The sequence below is a fragment of the Taurulus bubalis genome (assembly GCF_910589615.1).
Source record: "Taurulus bubalis genome assembly, chromosome: 2".
Classification (NCBI taxonomy): domain Eukaryota; kingdom Metazoa; phylum Chordata; class Actinopteri; order Perciformes; family Cottidae; genus Taurulus; species Taurulus bubalis.
This window is the reverse complement of record NC_136590.1, coordinates 45,601,274-45,617,812: the sequence shown is the minus strand read 5'-3', so window position 1 is coordinate 45,617,812 and position 16,539 is coordinate 45,601,274. Positions and strand designations below refer to the sequence as shown.

The 16,539-nt window shown below is 43.8% G+C and overlaps 1 protein-coding gene across 1 annotated transcript; it reads right to left on the bottom strand.

The window, feature by feature from the left end:
- Window positions 1-4,074: 4,074 nt before the first annotated feature.
- st6galnac (ST6 (alpha-N-acetyl-neuraminyl-2,3-beta-galactosyl-1,3)-N-acetylgalactosaminide alpha-2,6-sialyltransferase) lies at window positions 4,075-13,823 on the bottom strand (the record flags this gene model as incomplete). The annotated part of the gene is made up of 10 exons (XM_079237956.1): window positions 13,673-13,823; window positions 12,561-12,815; window positions 9,886-10,207; window positions 7,606-7,771; window positions 6,700-6,874; window positions 5,861-5,999; window positions 5,251-5,354; window positions 4,784-4,867; window positions 4,381-4,480; window positions 4,075-4,245 (listed from the first exon to the last, which is right to left on the bottom strand). Exons 2-10 carry the CDS (start codon window positions 12,680-12,682, stop codon window positions 4,075-4,077), a joined length of 1,383 nt encoding a protein of 460 aa, XP_079094082.1. The 5' UTR covers window positions 12,683-12,815; window positions 13,673-13,823.
- Window positions 13,824-16,539: the final 2,716 nt, after the last annotated feature.

Sequence of the window (16,539 nt, the reverse complement as noted above, 5' to 3'; positions counted from 1 at the left end):
AGAGACCCTCCTTTTCCTCTTTTATGTGGAGGGGCTCCGGGTCCTCCTGGTCCAGGCACTCAGAGGGGACTTCTGCTTTAATCTCCAACAGCTGCTGGACATCTGCAGGGAGCACATTATGGACAATGGTGATTTCAGACTGATATCAGCTTTCAATAGTGGAGACATTCAAGGAATTTAACTAAATGTATATTTGTTGCTCTTTATGTACAAACACATGAATACAAAATATTAACAATGGCATTTGTAAACAGCAGTACAGTAGTGAATTGGAAGTCCTTCACTCGAAAGAGTCTCGTGAAACGACGTCTGTTTTTGATGACGACGGATCAGCTGATCACATCTGGAACAGCTGCAGAGAGGTTTGACGGATGTTGTGTCTGAACACATGATTAGTGTACTAATACTAATAAAGACAGTTATCATCACTGTACGAATGAATACAAAGTAATCATAGAAAGTTATAATCATTTATGTAGTACTTGTGTCTGTACGTTTGGAAATTGATTGTGACGTTATTATTAAATAATAATTTGTCATTTTCTTTAAAAGTTTGATCTTTAATAGAGTAATGTGGGTTTCTTAACCTTAATTAAAAGGTTGCACGTTATAGTCGACATTTTCTTACATACATTTATATAAATGCATGTAGAATATTGCTACACTTGAATAAACAATCAAGAGACAGTTATTTACAATATGATTGGGAGTAGTTACATTTAGTCTTACAGTTGCAACCAATCACAGCCTTAGGCTGAGTTGCACCAACAAGGATTAACTCTTAAACTAGGTTTAAACCAGGTTTGTCTTTTAATCCAGTTGCACCAAACTTTAAACCTAGTTTAACCTTAGTTTACAATTAATCCTGGGTAAATCTAACCCTTTGGCAATCTCTGTTTAATTTCCGTTTAAATCTAGATTAAAATAAAATCTGTTGTGCCAGTTACTTTAAACCTGGATTAGCAGTTTTATATTTAAACCACAGCTGGAGGAGGAGGTTTATCTCCGTTTTATTTAACATAGCTATAGCCGCTGTATTGGTAGCTATAAACGGTAACTAACGATATCAGTAACGGAATGTTTCCACGGCAACATAAACTAATCCTGTTTTAACCCTCGTTTAAACTAGTTTAATTAATCCAGGGTTAAAATTAAGATGTGCAACACATCTGATTAATTATAAACCAGTTTAAACCTAGATTAACTCTAAACCAGGATTCATTTAATCCTTGTTGGTGCAACCCAGCCTTAGGCTCACATTATTTTTAAGGTATATTTTTAAAGACAATAAACGGAACAGTGTCCTCGCTCCTAATTTAAACCGGAAGTTGTTCTGCGCCGCCATTTTGACCTCTCCACGTGGGAAACCCGTAAAAAAAATTAAAATAAACGGAGGAACAGTTTGACCAGAGGATCGTCGGGTGTTTAAAAGTTCCTCCCTGCTGAATGTAACCAGAGAAGGAGAGCTGGAAACGAAACACATTCACCAACAGTCTCTCTGACTACAATTAATGACCTGAAAACGGACTCAGATGTGACTTAAACCCGTAAAACGAGCATGAACACCGGGAACAATAAAGAAAAAGCACAAACCTGATCTGTGTAGCTCATGTTCTCTTAGACGAGAAACTGTCTCCTCATAATCTTCTATTAATCTCTCCAACTCCCCAAAAGTCTCTCCAGAAGCCGCGTGGACTTCCTGCTTCACCAACAGTCTCAACATTTCTGCTTTAGACATGGAGACAAACTCAGGAGGCTCTGAGAGACGAGACAGTCCAAAGAATGGATCTCCTCACAACGCATGCGCAGTAGATGTGAGTCCGACTGGAGCAGACCTGCTCTGACGTCAGAAACACGTGATCAACGAGCCGATCTAACTGGATGTAACCGTTTCTTTGACTTCCTGTTTATTCCCTGAAGGCAACTGAAATCGATTAGTATTAAATCATTTAAAAACTGAACACAAAATCACGATTAAAAAACATTTTGTTCACGATTACAGGTTCAAAACTATTTTATTTTCATTTTTTTCATGTTACACTCTGGTGCACTGACCTGTTTTCACCGCCAGGGGTCAGCAGTCAGTAACTCTTCATGGCTGAAGACCAGCAGCTCTCTCCCTTTAGCTTTGAATCATACATCAATTGTTATAAAATGCAGACATGAAAGCTGCTTTCTGTGCTGTTTGTTTATTCATACCTCGTTTTTAAAAGGCCGTGATCACAGAGGATGAGCTCTGTATGATGCAAATGCTCTGGAATCACAACGTGGTCACATGCTGCAGTTTAAAGAAGTCCATGAAGTCATAGAGGAATAAGAGCCCACATTGTTTATTAAGATTTTTCTGAACAAACTAATAAACATAATATCTTCATCATGTAGGTTGAAGCTTCCACACAGCATCACAAACAGGGAACGGTTTAATTTTCACCTGAAAAGATGTGAAACTTAGAAAAAGTGGATCCACATTGTGTAACCTGCTGCTGCAGACATGTTGGCATCGCTGCAGAGCCTGACTCAAGCACTCCTCCTGGAGAGGGATCTCCTCTCTGTGGATCAGGAACTCAAGGAGTGTGAGGATCTTCATCAGGAAACGAGAATGAAAGAAGATTTTAAAAAGGTCAAAATCAAAAAATGTACTCTAAAGTTCTCCCATTCCTTGTTTGCACTTTATTAAAAACACGATCCAACACTTCAGATGACTGGATCACTTTGTCTGAATTGATTCCACATTACACACAAAATAAATGTTACGCACTAAATGTTCCCTGATTTCCAGTTTGACTTTGGTTTCTTTTCTCGTCGCTCCATCTCAGACCTGCAGAGCGTCGTCGTCGCCGTCAGCAACAACTAAACCAAGTCACTTAGTTTGAGTTTATAAAGGCTCTGAAAGTCCAGTAGAGCCGACACAAAGTTCTTATCGTCGCACTAAAGTACACCAGTGAGCTTTAAGAAAAAGAGTCAGAACAAAACACATAAATTAAGTCCCTTTAACTAAAAACACTTTCAGGTTCAAACGTTTCCCCAAAGAGCTCTTTAGTCCCACTTCGTGTTTCCTTCCACAGTCACACACACACACACACACACACACACACACACACACACACACAGAGTAATCTGAGTAAATGTCAGAATAGACTCGGCCACTGCCAGCAGAAGCTCCGACCGTCTATTTAGGGCGGGGAGACGGGATATTTCTGCCGTCTTGTCTCTTGTCAACATGCCGTATCTCACGGTAACGACACACGACTCTGACTCAGCAGAGACTGACGGTACGACGCACCCCGAGCTCGTGAACATGCTTTGTGGTGGTTTGCTAAGTCTCTGGGTGACTTTACAAAGTTCGGAGTGACAAATTAAAACGACTAAGCAATCAAATCTAAAACTGCAGACACTTCTTCTTTCCTGGAACACGTTTCCATTCCTCAACTCTTAAAATATACCCAAACGAGAGGAACTAAGACACGAGGGAGAATAAGAAGACAATTATGTGAACCGACTCAAACAAAAAGGGAAAGCGCCTCCCTCGGCAGTTTTAAGGCGCGGCTGCAGTTAGAATGCACCTCGATGTGAACGGATTCAAAGCAGATGTTCAGCAGGTGAAACGTTCACTTTTGTTCATTAGTAGTGGAGGCCGAACGTTGTTGCCTTGTAGTCATGAAGTATTTGACATCATTAAAAGTTTTGCCCCGACGAGGCAGAATTAAAATAATCTGGATGTGACCAAAAGTTATCAATTCAATAGTTGTTGAATTATTTCTTCTTGAAATCAAAGTAGGCGACGAAACCGTGATCGAAATATATTTTAACCAACTGTGACGTCTGGGCCTACTGTGAGCCACAAATCACCGCAAAAAAATGTTTCCTCTTTAAAAATCATGAGCAATAAAACAAAGAAAAAGTAAATCCGTCAATAAAAAATAAAAAAACTCTTCGTTTCCTTCATAGAAAGAAAACTTCTGCTACTTTCTTTTTTCTCGTTTTGCCCCGTTCAGAGTCTTGAACAAGTGGTTGTCGAGAGGGGAAACGGGGTCGTCCGTCTTTGGACTTCCTGTCTGCCGGTCAGACCTGAATTCACTCGCGCATGTAGAGGCGCATGAGGCCCGCCTGGTGCAGCCGCTGCCACAGACTCATCTCCAAGAGCAGGTCGTGGTTGACGAAGAAGCCCACGGGGCGGTAGCTCCTGTCGTAGTAGTGGTCGGAGTAGCTCCTGTAGTCCCGGGTCATGAAGCCGTACGCGCTCACCTGGATTCACAAAAAGGTACAGTCAGGATTACACTCATTCCGTCACGCAACTATTTTAATGTCCCCCCCCCTCGTCCCACAGTGAAAACTCGGCCGACTGACGGTAACGTGCAACACAGTAATGAAGCATTCCACCTGGTCGCAGGTGTGCAGCGCCGCCAGCAGCATCACGGCACCTGTCGACGGACGGTAAATGTCCTTATATTTGGTTTTCAGGGCTTTGGAGCGAAGGAATCTGAAACAGAGGAAGTCAAACCACAACACGGCATTAATACATCTGCTGTGTCAGAGGGTAAAACGCTGCACACACACACACACACACACACACACACACACACACACACACACACACACACACACACACACACACACACACACGACTAAACCGTCCGTCGTCCACTGTCTAGGGGAACTTCCCCTCGGCAGCTGTCTCTGGTTTCAGCCTCCCGCTTCTCTTTTGATCTCGTTTCCAACTATTTGAAACGCGAGCCCCGGCTTTCATTCCGTCCCAACCTGCTCCGCGGATCATTCCGCTCACCTGTTCCTGAGGTAACGGATGAAGTCGGGGTGGTACATCTTCAGCTTCTCCGCTGACACGTCCTTTCCAAAGTACTTGGATGGACTGTGTGGATAAAATATACAACATTAAATTATACGGCAACTGTTTTAGCCCAGAAAGGGAGAAAAAAAACATCAGCACCCAATAATAGCTCAGACTTTTCACCCTAAACCAAAAAACTGAAGCAAGCTGAACACCAAAATCATCAGGGTTCATCCTCTGGGGATCACGAAGGTCCGTTCAAAATTCCACGGCAATCAAAGCAATATTTGTTGAGATATTTCATTCTGTACTGAAGTGGTGACGCGAGAGCGAAGACGCTAGCGTGGCTAAAACGCTTGTATTGCATTTCTAGCTGAACATATGAAGAACAATACAGATCATCATCATCATCATCATCATCATCATCATCATCAGTATCATGACAGCCTGTAGGTGTGGCTTACTCTTTGGCCCGCTCAGGTCCTCTCTCCACTAGAGTGTGTGTCGCTGCAGCCTTCATCAGCAGGTAATCGCGGTCGTGATCCGGCAGGAAGACGTAGCGCGTTTCCTGTTGGAGAGCAGAGGGATTCTGTCACGGCCAAATTCAGCTCTTCTGGTTTGTGTTTGTGATCCAATTATGGGAATTTATTGTCGGATACATTTGGCAGAAAGATGTGATGTAAAGATTAAAGTAGCTAAAAATAAATAAAAAAGAACAACGATTCGTATGGTCTCTTACGAAAAAGTGACTTCATTTTGTCAATGTTCATTCCTTATACACACACAGTCCTGTCTAAATAAACCTCCGTCTTCACAGGAAACTACTCCGTCCGGTTTAGGCAACACAACTACTTGCTTTAGGAAAAGGTCGAGACGATCAATGACCAGTTTTTGTTTGACACCTCTTTGTGGTCTTTATACCATAGATCATGATTACATGGATTACGCAGCCTGCATGAGTCGTGAAGGCCAAATATGCCCCCAAAAAATAGAAATAGAATAGAAATAGAATAAAAAGTTTTTAGTACTAATTTCTGCATTTTATGGAGCAAGGATGTTGTTCCTGGTCCTCACTTCAGACTGAGGGGGTCCTCTGTACCCGGCGCCGGAGTAGCTCCTCATGGAGTTCATCAGCGTGTTGGTGGAGAAGGTGTAGTGGGTGGTCCGAGACCCCACGTCCCGCTCAAAGCCCTTAATGATGGCCCCGTTGGTCCTGAAGACACACAAACACACAACGGTGGAACGACATCCTGGTATTCTGTCCTGCGAGTCATCCTTTAATCCGTTTTACCGTTCCTCGGTAAAGAAAGCCGGCCACAGCTTGTAAAAAACATGGCCGACCAAACCAGCTGACCCATGGAGCTCTTACAGGCTCAGAATTAGACCGAGCTTTAAAAGTCCGATAATATCTATGATAAGTTAATTTTCTAAATTCAATTTGCTGGCATGCCCTGGTTTTGGACAATATTCTCTCAGAACTCTTGTTCAGTGTCAATATATTTAAGATTTAGTGGCTTATAAAACAACAAATATTCAAAAAAAGTGCAATACCAAATTATGTTTATCACAAACTGGGAGGTTACATTTGAGGAATTCGGGGCGATAAAGATCATTTTGTGATTATTATAAGAGTTACAACGTAGTGGGAGGGGCTAGAAACACGTTTGTGATTTTGTGGTGTTCGAACAAAAACAGCGACAGTACTTGTTGTGCAACAAGTGTGTGATCATAGAAACGTTAATTATTGCAATCAAGGTTCGCCCTTCTTGAAAGATTTTATTAGTCACAGACGTTACTTCCCCATTTCTCTCTAGACACTCGTCCATTTTTGTAGAATGGGGAAATTCAAACATGCAACAAAACAAAACCACAGATTTGACTGTCTGAGTGAGGAAACTGTTTCCAGCCTCTACCTGAAGACGTAGTGGTGGCCGTCGATCTCCTCTCCTCTCCTGGAGTCCTTCAGGATGCCTCCGTTCCCCACCACGGCGCAGCGGATGCACCGGGAGTCGTTGCTGCGCCGCTGCCAGTCGTCCAGCAGCCGCCCGCTAGCAGAAGAGTTGAGGACGGACAGAGTCTCCACCAACGCTGTCGACGCAGAAAACACACAGCATTAAACCCACACACGCACACGCACACACACACACACACACACACACACACACACACACACCTTGAATCATGAGAAAAAGATTTAGTTGCCGAGCCGCTGCTTGTTTGTGTGCCTCTGTAATTGCATCCGCCCACAGATTCAGTTATTTGTGACCGGGCTGAAAGAAAAGAGCCGGAGGCGACACGCAGACAGGAAGCTGCAATTATCTCTTCACATGTCCTCAACCAAATCCCCCACAATGCTTTGCTCCCGTCTGGGTATATTTGGCATGTAATCAAAAGATCAGACCATCGGCTTTCAGTCGATTTGGTTCTTTTTTTTGTTGGAATTTAACAAAATATTAGTTTTTACGTTGTGATTCAGGAAAAGTAGTTTCTACTAATAATGCAGGCTGATGCATTTTTTTGTAAATTATAAACGTACATCTATAAAAAAAATAATGAATTTACTTTGAATTCCATTTTCATATATAAAAACAGAAAGAAGACACTTAATTCAATGAAAACTGCAGATCCAGAAGTTTCTAATCAATAATTATTTTGAGCAAAACTATATTACAGAGAGGATATCTGCTGTGGGATCAAAGTTTCACTGTGTGGTTTTTGACAATTTAACAAATTGCAAATAAAAAGAGAAAATTCAATAAAAGAAAAAAACTACTAAAACAAAATGTTAAATATTGAATACATCAACAAAACAAGCTCACTCTCGTACGTGATGCCGCCCCAGCCGTGTGCTCCCGGGTACCGGCTCAGGCGCCGGTGCTCGTCCCGGGTCACGTGTTCGGCCCACTGCAGGACCGGGATGCGCTTCAGGAACCGTCCGCCGAACTCCGTCTTCGCGACCCGACTCCTGATGTCGTCTGGGCAGTCCTGAGGGAAGCAGTGACACGTCGCCTTGTTGTTATCGAACCGCGGACGGAAAGTACTTTCTCCCTCTGCGCGGACGGCTTGGCACATGATCCTCGCAAAGCCGGCGTCGTTAGTTCGATTCCCGGGTGGCACAACCTCAAGATTAACCTCCGGGCTCTCGGCGGAGGCAATTAGCTCGGCTGCAAACGAACCAACGCTTACAACAACAAGAGCTTTTAACCCTGAGGGACATACCCGTGATGTACATGCACACATTCTGCCGGTTAAATACAACAACAAGGACGCACGGAACGGTTCCCGTCTTATCCTCGCTTTAGCCCGTGTGCACGCTCCTCTTACGCAACAGCTAAACCTAACCTGCAGCTTAGTGGCAGCTGTGCATGGCGGGGAATTCACACGTGAACAAAGATTTGGACGTTGACCATGTTGATGCATTACTTGGTTAAACTCAACCTTTTAAAAACACACCTATTTTTAGGCCTCTGAAAATGTCATACCCAAACTAAAAAGGGTGTGAACATTCCCTAACCCAAATCATAACTCAATATGTGAACATTCTCTAACCCAAATCATAACTCAATATGTGAACATTCTCTAACCCAAATCATAGCTCAATATGTGAACATTCTCTAACCCAAATCATAACTCAATATGTGAACATTCTCTAACCCAAATCATAACTCAATATGTGAACATTCTCTAACCCAAATCATAACTCAATATGTGAACATTCTCTAACCCAAATCATAACTCAATATGTGAACATTCTCTAACCCAAATCATAGCTCAATATGTGAACATTCTCTAATCCAAATCATAACTCAATATGTGAACATTCTCTAACCCAAATCATACACAATATGTGAACATTCTCTAACCCAAATCATAACACAATATGTGAACATTCTCTAACCCAAATCATAACACGTAGTGAAGTGAAGCAGAACAAAGTTAGAGAGGGTTTAGAACAGAGAACATTCAGGCGAGGTCGCATTGGGGCACATTTGAATGCCATTTGAATGCTTTTTGAATTTGTTCATGTACCAAACCATATATTTCCCTTGTGTATTACTTATGGTGTTCAATACATCCAAATACAGCAGTATGGGGCTTTTTTTCTCATAAAACAAGCTATGATTTACAGTTTTATATAACAATCTTATGATTGGTTAAATTTAAGAACCCTGTGATCGCTCCCACGAGACGCTCAAAGACTCTGGAGGCAGATTTGAGTTTTATCCCGGTTGAACGTTTGACAGACGGACAAAGACATTCTGCGTCGATGACACTTTTCGGGGTGGGGTCGAGAACACATGGCTTTATTTTCTATGAGGCGTTGCCTGGAAACGCAGACCCTCCCTGTGACAGCATCTCCAGCCTGATGATGGAAACCAGAAGCTCTGATACCAAATGTCCATGACCAAACATTTGAAAAAGTGAGTAAATGTAGTATTTAAACTAACAATGAGAACACAAAGCATACAGTAAACCTTAAATGACACAAATGAATGAGACAATAGTTTGATTAAAAGAATAAACATTTATATTGATGCCTGTATGTATGCCTGCTTATATTTTGAGTCTTTCTTTTAAAAGCATATTCATTATTTCAAACTCAGCGTAAATGAACGTCATGAACGCATGAATATAACACCTTTACATGACTTTTACTACACTTTTGGGATTTTTTTTTTCGAGGACTTTTCCAGGCCTGGAAATAACCATTTTAAAAACTCCATGACTTTTCCAGGTTTTCCATGACTGTAACACATTTCCATGACTTTTAACCAAATTTCCATGACTTTTGAGCGTCTTTCTTTTAAAAGCATATTAATTATTAGAAACTCAGCGTAAATGAACATCATGAACACATGAATATAACACATTTACATGACTTTTTTTTTTTTTTCAAGGACTTTTCCAGGCCTGGAAATAACCATTTTAAAAATTCCATGACTTTTCCAGGTTTTCCATGACCGTAAGAACCCTGTTTAGTATCAAAACAAATGAGCTGACTGAAAGCAACATAGTTAATCTCCTACAAACAATAAATATGAATATATGAATATGGAACACGACGGTGTCGTCACATCAACAAAGTGGCCTCAACTCACCGTCTGTGGCGGGACGTCTTCACTCATGTAAGAGTCCCCGATGAAGGGAGGCTCTGTGGGCCCGTCTGCCTGCACGAGCTGCTGGTGCTCCGGTACCACGGGGCCCTTGGTACCGGTCCGGGTCCGGTCCGCCCCATCAGACCTGGACTGCGAGACATTGTTCTCTTGTGCTGCTTTGCGTTGCGCGGCCGTGGATGTTGGAGGCGTCCCAGTGGGAGCCGGTGTGTATCCACCCGGTCCAGAGGAGAGCTCTGGGGCCGGGGGTCGACGGGTCCACTGGTCTCTGCTGGTCCCAAGAGGCTCCTCAGAGCCCCGTGAGCCGCTGTGGACGACAGAACCAGGTGAGCCCAGCAGGTGGCTTCTGGGAATAAACCCTCCGCACCTCATTTCCTCTTTTACAGCATGCTCCCGTGTGGTATGTGCACTTTCTTAAAGGAATAGCTCGACATTTTGGGGGAAAATCCATATTTATATACACAAATATATTTTATTTTGTCATTTAAAAGAGAACCAAAGCTTTAATTTAGATAAATAACAAACACAATAACACATATGTGAGGAAAAAGAGAGGATCTGAGCTCTATTTAGTAAAATAAGATGATTTATGACACACTGCATAACTTGGAAAACATATTAAATCATAAAGAAAAGGGAGGAGGCTGCATTTCTTCTGAGATATTAAATGTTTCTCAACTAACTCAAGGTTCACTTACAATGTGCCGCTCACATGTTTTAACGCCGTTTACCACAAAGACTTTTCCCCAGCGGTGAATAGAGGAAGGAAGCGACACGCAGCTGAAAGTTCCCCAAAACAAAGCCAGGCAGAAGACCTTGATTTATTTATTTTAGTGTTGTTATTTCTGTCAAATGCATTTCGTAGAGAGAAATCCTTTGGCCTCAGGTAATTACGCGCTCATCTTTACGTCTTTATTGGCCCTTTGTCGTTGTCTCGGCTCATGAAGACGCAAACGAGGACAATAAAGCAATAAAAGCAAATGAAAAAGAGCTCGCTGACGTGAATGAAGATCAAAGGTTCACCCAGAGAGGACGGGAGAGAAGGAAAGATAAAGTAAAACCTATTTTTTCATTCATTAAAAACAAGTATATCTATTTAATTCATGAATAAAGCATTAAATGATTGTGATAAAAAGTGACTATTAATTGAAGATACATGTTTTCCCCCACTAAAAAGTAAAATTAAGGATTTTACTGTGTTCTTTTGTCCCCCTGACTATTTAGTACATATTGGTCATAGAGTAATAGTTCAGTTTTATTTAAATATTCATACTTTTTGCATCTCAATAGGATGATGGCAAAAAAAAAAATGCATTTTCTTTTCTGAATGCCAAAGAACCCCACAGCGTCCGTTAAGACCTGGAGGCGTCCTGCATGCAGAGGAAGTGGAGAAGATACTCGTGACCTTCTGTCTTTACACGGCTCTTAAAACGAGAGACTCCAACGCCCCGAACTTAGCATTTAGCTTCTGAAGCGGACCTTTTGAGGAGCGCTGACTCGATGCGTTTCATCTGGCGCTGCGCCCGATGCAACAAAGCTCACGCTTCACATGCGGAGACCACCGCCACGGAAACCACTCCGGGGACTTTTTTCCACTGCTGTGTGGCTCCTTTGTGGAAACCACAATGACTCGACTGGAGGGATAAGTGCTGGTTACGCGAAAAATGAGAAATCATGGAACTTTTCATACCACTCGTGATCAAGGTTTAACCCTTCGTCCTCATTTTACTGCCGACCTCGGTGAACCCGCCGGGCCTCTCGTGTGTTAATGATCGACACGTCTGGTGGAAACTGTGGTGGAAATGTTATATAGAAGGCATTATTCTTAAACGTGTCGATCATTTAGTGAGGTCAGTTCGCCCAGACTGAACCGGGCCATCTTGGAATGATAGCAGGGGTATCTTTCTATTGTTTGGATTCTTCTGTTTTCTTGTTTCCTTTCTCAGGGCCGCGACCAAGCGGCAGGCGCCAGCTGGGTGACGTGGGGGGGAGGGGGGGGTTGTTGAATGTTGTTTTTGGGTGTTTTTAGTTTGAGCTCTTCCCGCTGGGTTTAAGTGGGCGGGGCTTAGTTGGTAAAATATGATGTCACACACTTCCTTCAGTCTTAAGAAATGTATGGAAGTAAAGTATGGAAGGACTTTGATTGTTGCTCATTTCACATTTTAAAAAGAGAAACTTAAAAGTCTAGCGGTAAAAAAATATTTGGAGGCGTAAACCTTGTTTTATAATGAACCACTTTGCATTATGGGAAGTGTAAGATGCAGAGTTCCGTTCATTTCTTCCACGTCTCTTGCAAATCCCCTAATTTTATGGAAGTGCAGATTTCCCGCTGCAGTGTCTCCTCTTAAAACCTTATTTTATCGTCACATACAGGAACGCACATGGAATAATGGGCCATTAAACTTGAGTCAGCGTTTTCCTTTCATATATTTCACTGCACCTTTAACCTGTTATGCATGTTTTTTAACTTTTATCATGTCATCATGCCTTCTTTATTAAGTTATTGCTTTTATTGTTTCAGTTGTTTATCAGGTGAAGTGCCTTCGAGGACCTTTTTAAAGCGCTTTAAACAAATAAAAGCGTATTATTATGACTGTATTCAATGTGTCGGCGTGCCGGAACAAAATGGAGATGTGTTTTTAAACAGAGCGGGCGCTCACCTGCTGACGTGTTTGAGGGGCGCCAGGGACGGAGGCTTCTCCAGGTTGACGCACAGCATGTAGACGCACAGCAGGAGGCCGCCGGTCAGCACGCAGAGCGCCAGCCTCCTCTGGAGCGCCATCGCCGTCCCGCAGGAACATGAGGAGGAAGAGGACGGAGGCCGAGGAGGAGGAGGAGGAGGAAGAGGACGGGGGTGTCGGAGACGGTGGGGATTTAATTAGCCCCACAATGGGATCTGGGTTCTCTCGGCACAACTATACGGAAGAGAGGGAGAGAAAGACTTCATCGTTCAGCGTCAACAGAGTCCCAAATAATCCCTTTTTAATTAAACCTTTTCTCACGCCCCCGAACACAAAGTGCACGCTCACCATCTCCATGAGGCTTTTATTATCTCCTCTCTAGCAAGTTGCAGAAGAGGAAACACCCTCTGCAAAGGATACCCAACGACATCCCAAGGAACTGTTTTTATAGATTAGCATAAAACCATATGAACGGCATAAAATGAGATTAGAGAAACTCCAACTGCCGGTGGTAAATGGGGGTCTAGCGGTACCGAATTTTCTATATTATTTCTGGTCAATACTGAAAGATGTATCAGAATGAACACAAGACCCCAAAGCAATACGGTTAGCCTTTGAAATGCAAGGAAGTGCCCCTTTCTAAAATAATGTTAAACAAACACTAGTGACCACTTTATTGTGGGTAACATTCTAAGCACATGGATTTGTGTAAAGGTGTTTTCCATCAATAGAAAATACTCTTTTTATGCACCAATTGTTAATAACCTCAGTTGCATTCCTTCCTGTGTTGACCCTGGTTTTAAAGAAAGGAACACACATGGAATCAGTGGCACGATAAGAGACATAACAGGGAAAAAGTCTGGAGGAAGAGTCTGTCCCAGTCAAAACAAACACAGGACAGATCAAGTATAGATTTCTACTCTAAATAAATGTCATGAAAGTGATTTAACAACCAAAGAGTCAGAGAGAAAACGCATCAGACTGTGACAAACCAGTGACTCAATCCCTTTCCTGTTAGTCAGAGGACTCTGCCGGAGACAAAGCTCTTTGAACAGACGGTAAAGAAAAGAAAAGGCGGGTGGTCCTCTCACCGGTCACCGGGCTGCGTCCGTCCTCACGGCCACGACGTGCTCCTCCAAGCCGGGAGCTCTGCTGCTCCTCTGGTGTGAGGCGGCTGCTCCGCCAGCCTCCTCTGGAAGGGCGGGACCGTTGGGAAATGAGCAACAGCTGCTGGCAGTTGGTCAACCCCCCCTTCAACGCCCCTGCATGAGAGAGAGAGAGAGAGAGAAAGCTCACTCCGGGCTGTAATGAAGGCTCCGGCATGAGCAGGCAGCTCTGCTATGCTCACAATGTGTGGAGACCCTGAATCACACACACACGAATGAATGTAAAAAAAAAAAAAAAAAGGTCAGCTGACAAGCAGGAACACGCAGACCCGCAGCTGGAAAACCTCTTCAGTCGCTCCATCCGGGGGCCTCCGGCCGGCCGGGGCCCTTCGGAGCAGAGCGGCACTTCATCCGGGTTCTGGAGAGAAAAGGAATGAAAGGCTGAAAGGAGAGAGACGCGTTCTGTACGCATCACCGGCTGCTGAGGAGAGCTGGAGGGAGGAGGAGGAGAAAAGAGAGAAGAAGAAGAAAAGAGAGAGAAGAAGAAGAAAAGAGAGAGGAAGAAGAAAAGAGAGAGAAGAAGAAGAAAAGAGAGAGAGAAGAAAAGAGAGAGAGAAGAAGAAGAAAAGAGAGAGAAGAAGAAGAAAAGAGAGAGAGAAGAAGAAGGAGAAAGTGTGTGTGTGTGTCTGTCTCTCTGTCTGTCTGTCCGTGTGTGTGTCTGTGTGTGTCCGTGTGTGTGTCTGTCTCTCTGTCTGTCTGTGTGTGTGTCTGTGTGTATGTGTGTGTCCGTGTGTGTGTCTGTGTGTGTGTGTGTCTGTGTGTGTGTCAGTGTGTCTGTCCTTGTGTGTGTGTGTGTGTGTGTCCGTGTGTGTGTGTGTGTGTGTGTCTGTGTGTGTGTCAGTGTGTCTGTCCTTGTGTGTGTCTGTGTGTGTGTCAGTCCTTGTGTGTGTGTGTCCGTGTCCATGTGTGTGTGTCCGTGTGTGTGTGTGTGTGTCCATGTGTGTGTGTCCGTGTCCATGTGTGTGTGTCCGTGTGTGTGTGTGTGTGTCCATGTGTGTGTGTGTGTGTGTGTGAAAGTGGGTCAGCTCTGGACATTATTCCAGATGTACAGGCTGAAACATCCCTCAGGGTTTTAACTTCCATAGAGGGGAAGCATCAATCATGAAGAAACGACATTTCAGAAACACTGGATGACACTTCTTCTCCTCCTCCCTCGACCCCACGGGTTACGTCTGAGAGAGCGAGGGATGAGGATGAGGAGGATGATGATGATGATGATGATGATGATGATGATGATGATGATGATGGGGAGGCGGAGGGACGGAAAACAAGCAAACAATTGTCTTGTTCTCCCAGAGAGACGAGGAACAAGAGCGAGTCTTTGCTTCTTTTTTTGTGTACTTCTTTTATTATTCTAATAAATCAGTCACCGTCTTCTTCACAGTTTTTCAAAACCATCATCATCGTCACCGTCGTGATTAACAATCAAAACTAAAACAAGAAAAATAAAACAGTGTTTCAAGAGCTACGTGTTCAGGAGTTACAATCAAAACGACAACGGGGACAGCTGGAATGGTTTGTATACAAAGTTACAAATGAATAAAAAACTCTGTGTGTGTGAGGGGCATCTCAGGTCGCGGTGGGAGGAACGCTGGCACACACACACACACACACACACACACACACACACACACACACACACACACACACACACACACACACACACACACACACACACACACACACACACACACACACACACAAGGCGCATTGGCACTTGTAGGACGGGCACGTGAACCCTTTACATCGCCACTGTCAGTAAAAACCTGACGTACTGTATTTTAAACCATCGACAAACGGCATAGTTATAACGAGAGAGAAGAATCCTTCAAGAGCTCGACCTCTGCTGGAGGAAAGGTCGTGTGAGAAGAGCGCCAGACTGGAATAAATATAGAAAAGAGGAACGGAATAAATACTTCACATGTGTGAGGTCTAATTCTGGGCCTTTACAGTCACATCAGAGTGCGGTCTCTTCACATCATGTTGCACCAAATTACAGGCTTTACTTCCAGGTTTAGGGTTTCTCACACACACACACACACACACACACACACACACACACACACACACACACACACACACACACACACACACACACACACGCACAGGAACAGTCTCACTGAAATCTTATCCACAAAGACATCTTCAACCAACGTCAGGGCTAAGAAATTAGAAAAGAGGCCTGTGTGTGTCTCTGTGTGTGTGTGTGTGTGTGTGTGTGTGTGTGTGTGTGTGTGTGTGTGTGTGTCGTCCCAGTGCAGCCTCTGGATCAGAGCGGTGACACATACCTCTGGTCACATGCTCGGCGCCCCTCAGACCCTCCTACCACCTCGCTCTGCCTTCCTAATCCTATAAACGTTTTCTATGCGCATTCCTTCCTCCTTCCTCTCTCCTCTTCCTCACATTCAGAAACTTACAAAGCCTACAATCATCTCGTCCTCGACCTTTAGACGTCACGTTTTTCTCCACTCGCCCTTTTTAAAGTCGCCCACTCATCCAATGGCTCTGAACCTCAGCCTGTGACCAAGAGTCAGAACTTCACTTCTGACTTCCTGGTTCGACCCCAAACCGTCTGCTTCAGGACGCGGGGGTCTGCGGAGAGGGCGAGGTCAGAGGTCACTGGGACACAAACACACGACTCAGCAGATAAGAGGAGCTCCACTTGGGCTCTGCTCCCAGTCCTCGGTTGTGAGTAGCCGTCGTCCTCCAGAGAGAGAAACCCCACCTTCTCCCACCTCACGGAGAACAGTTCCAGATGTTTCACAAACATCTGGAACTGTTCTCCGTGAGGA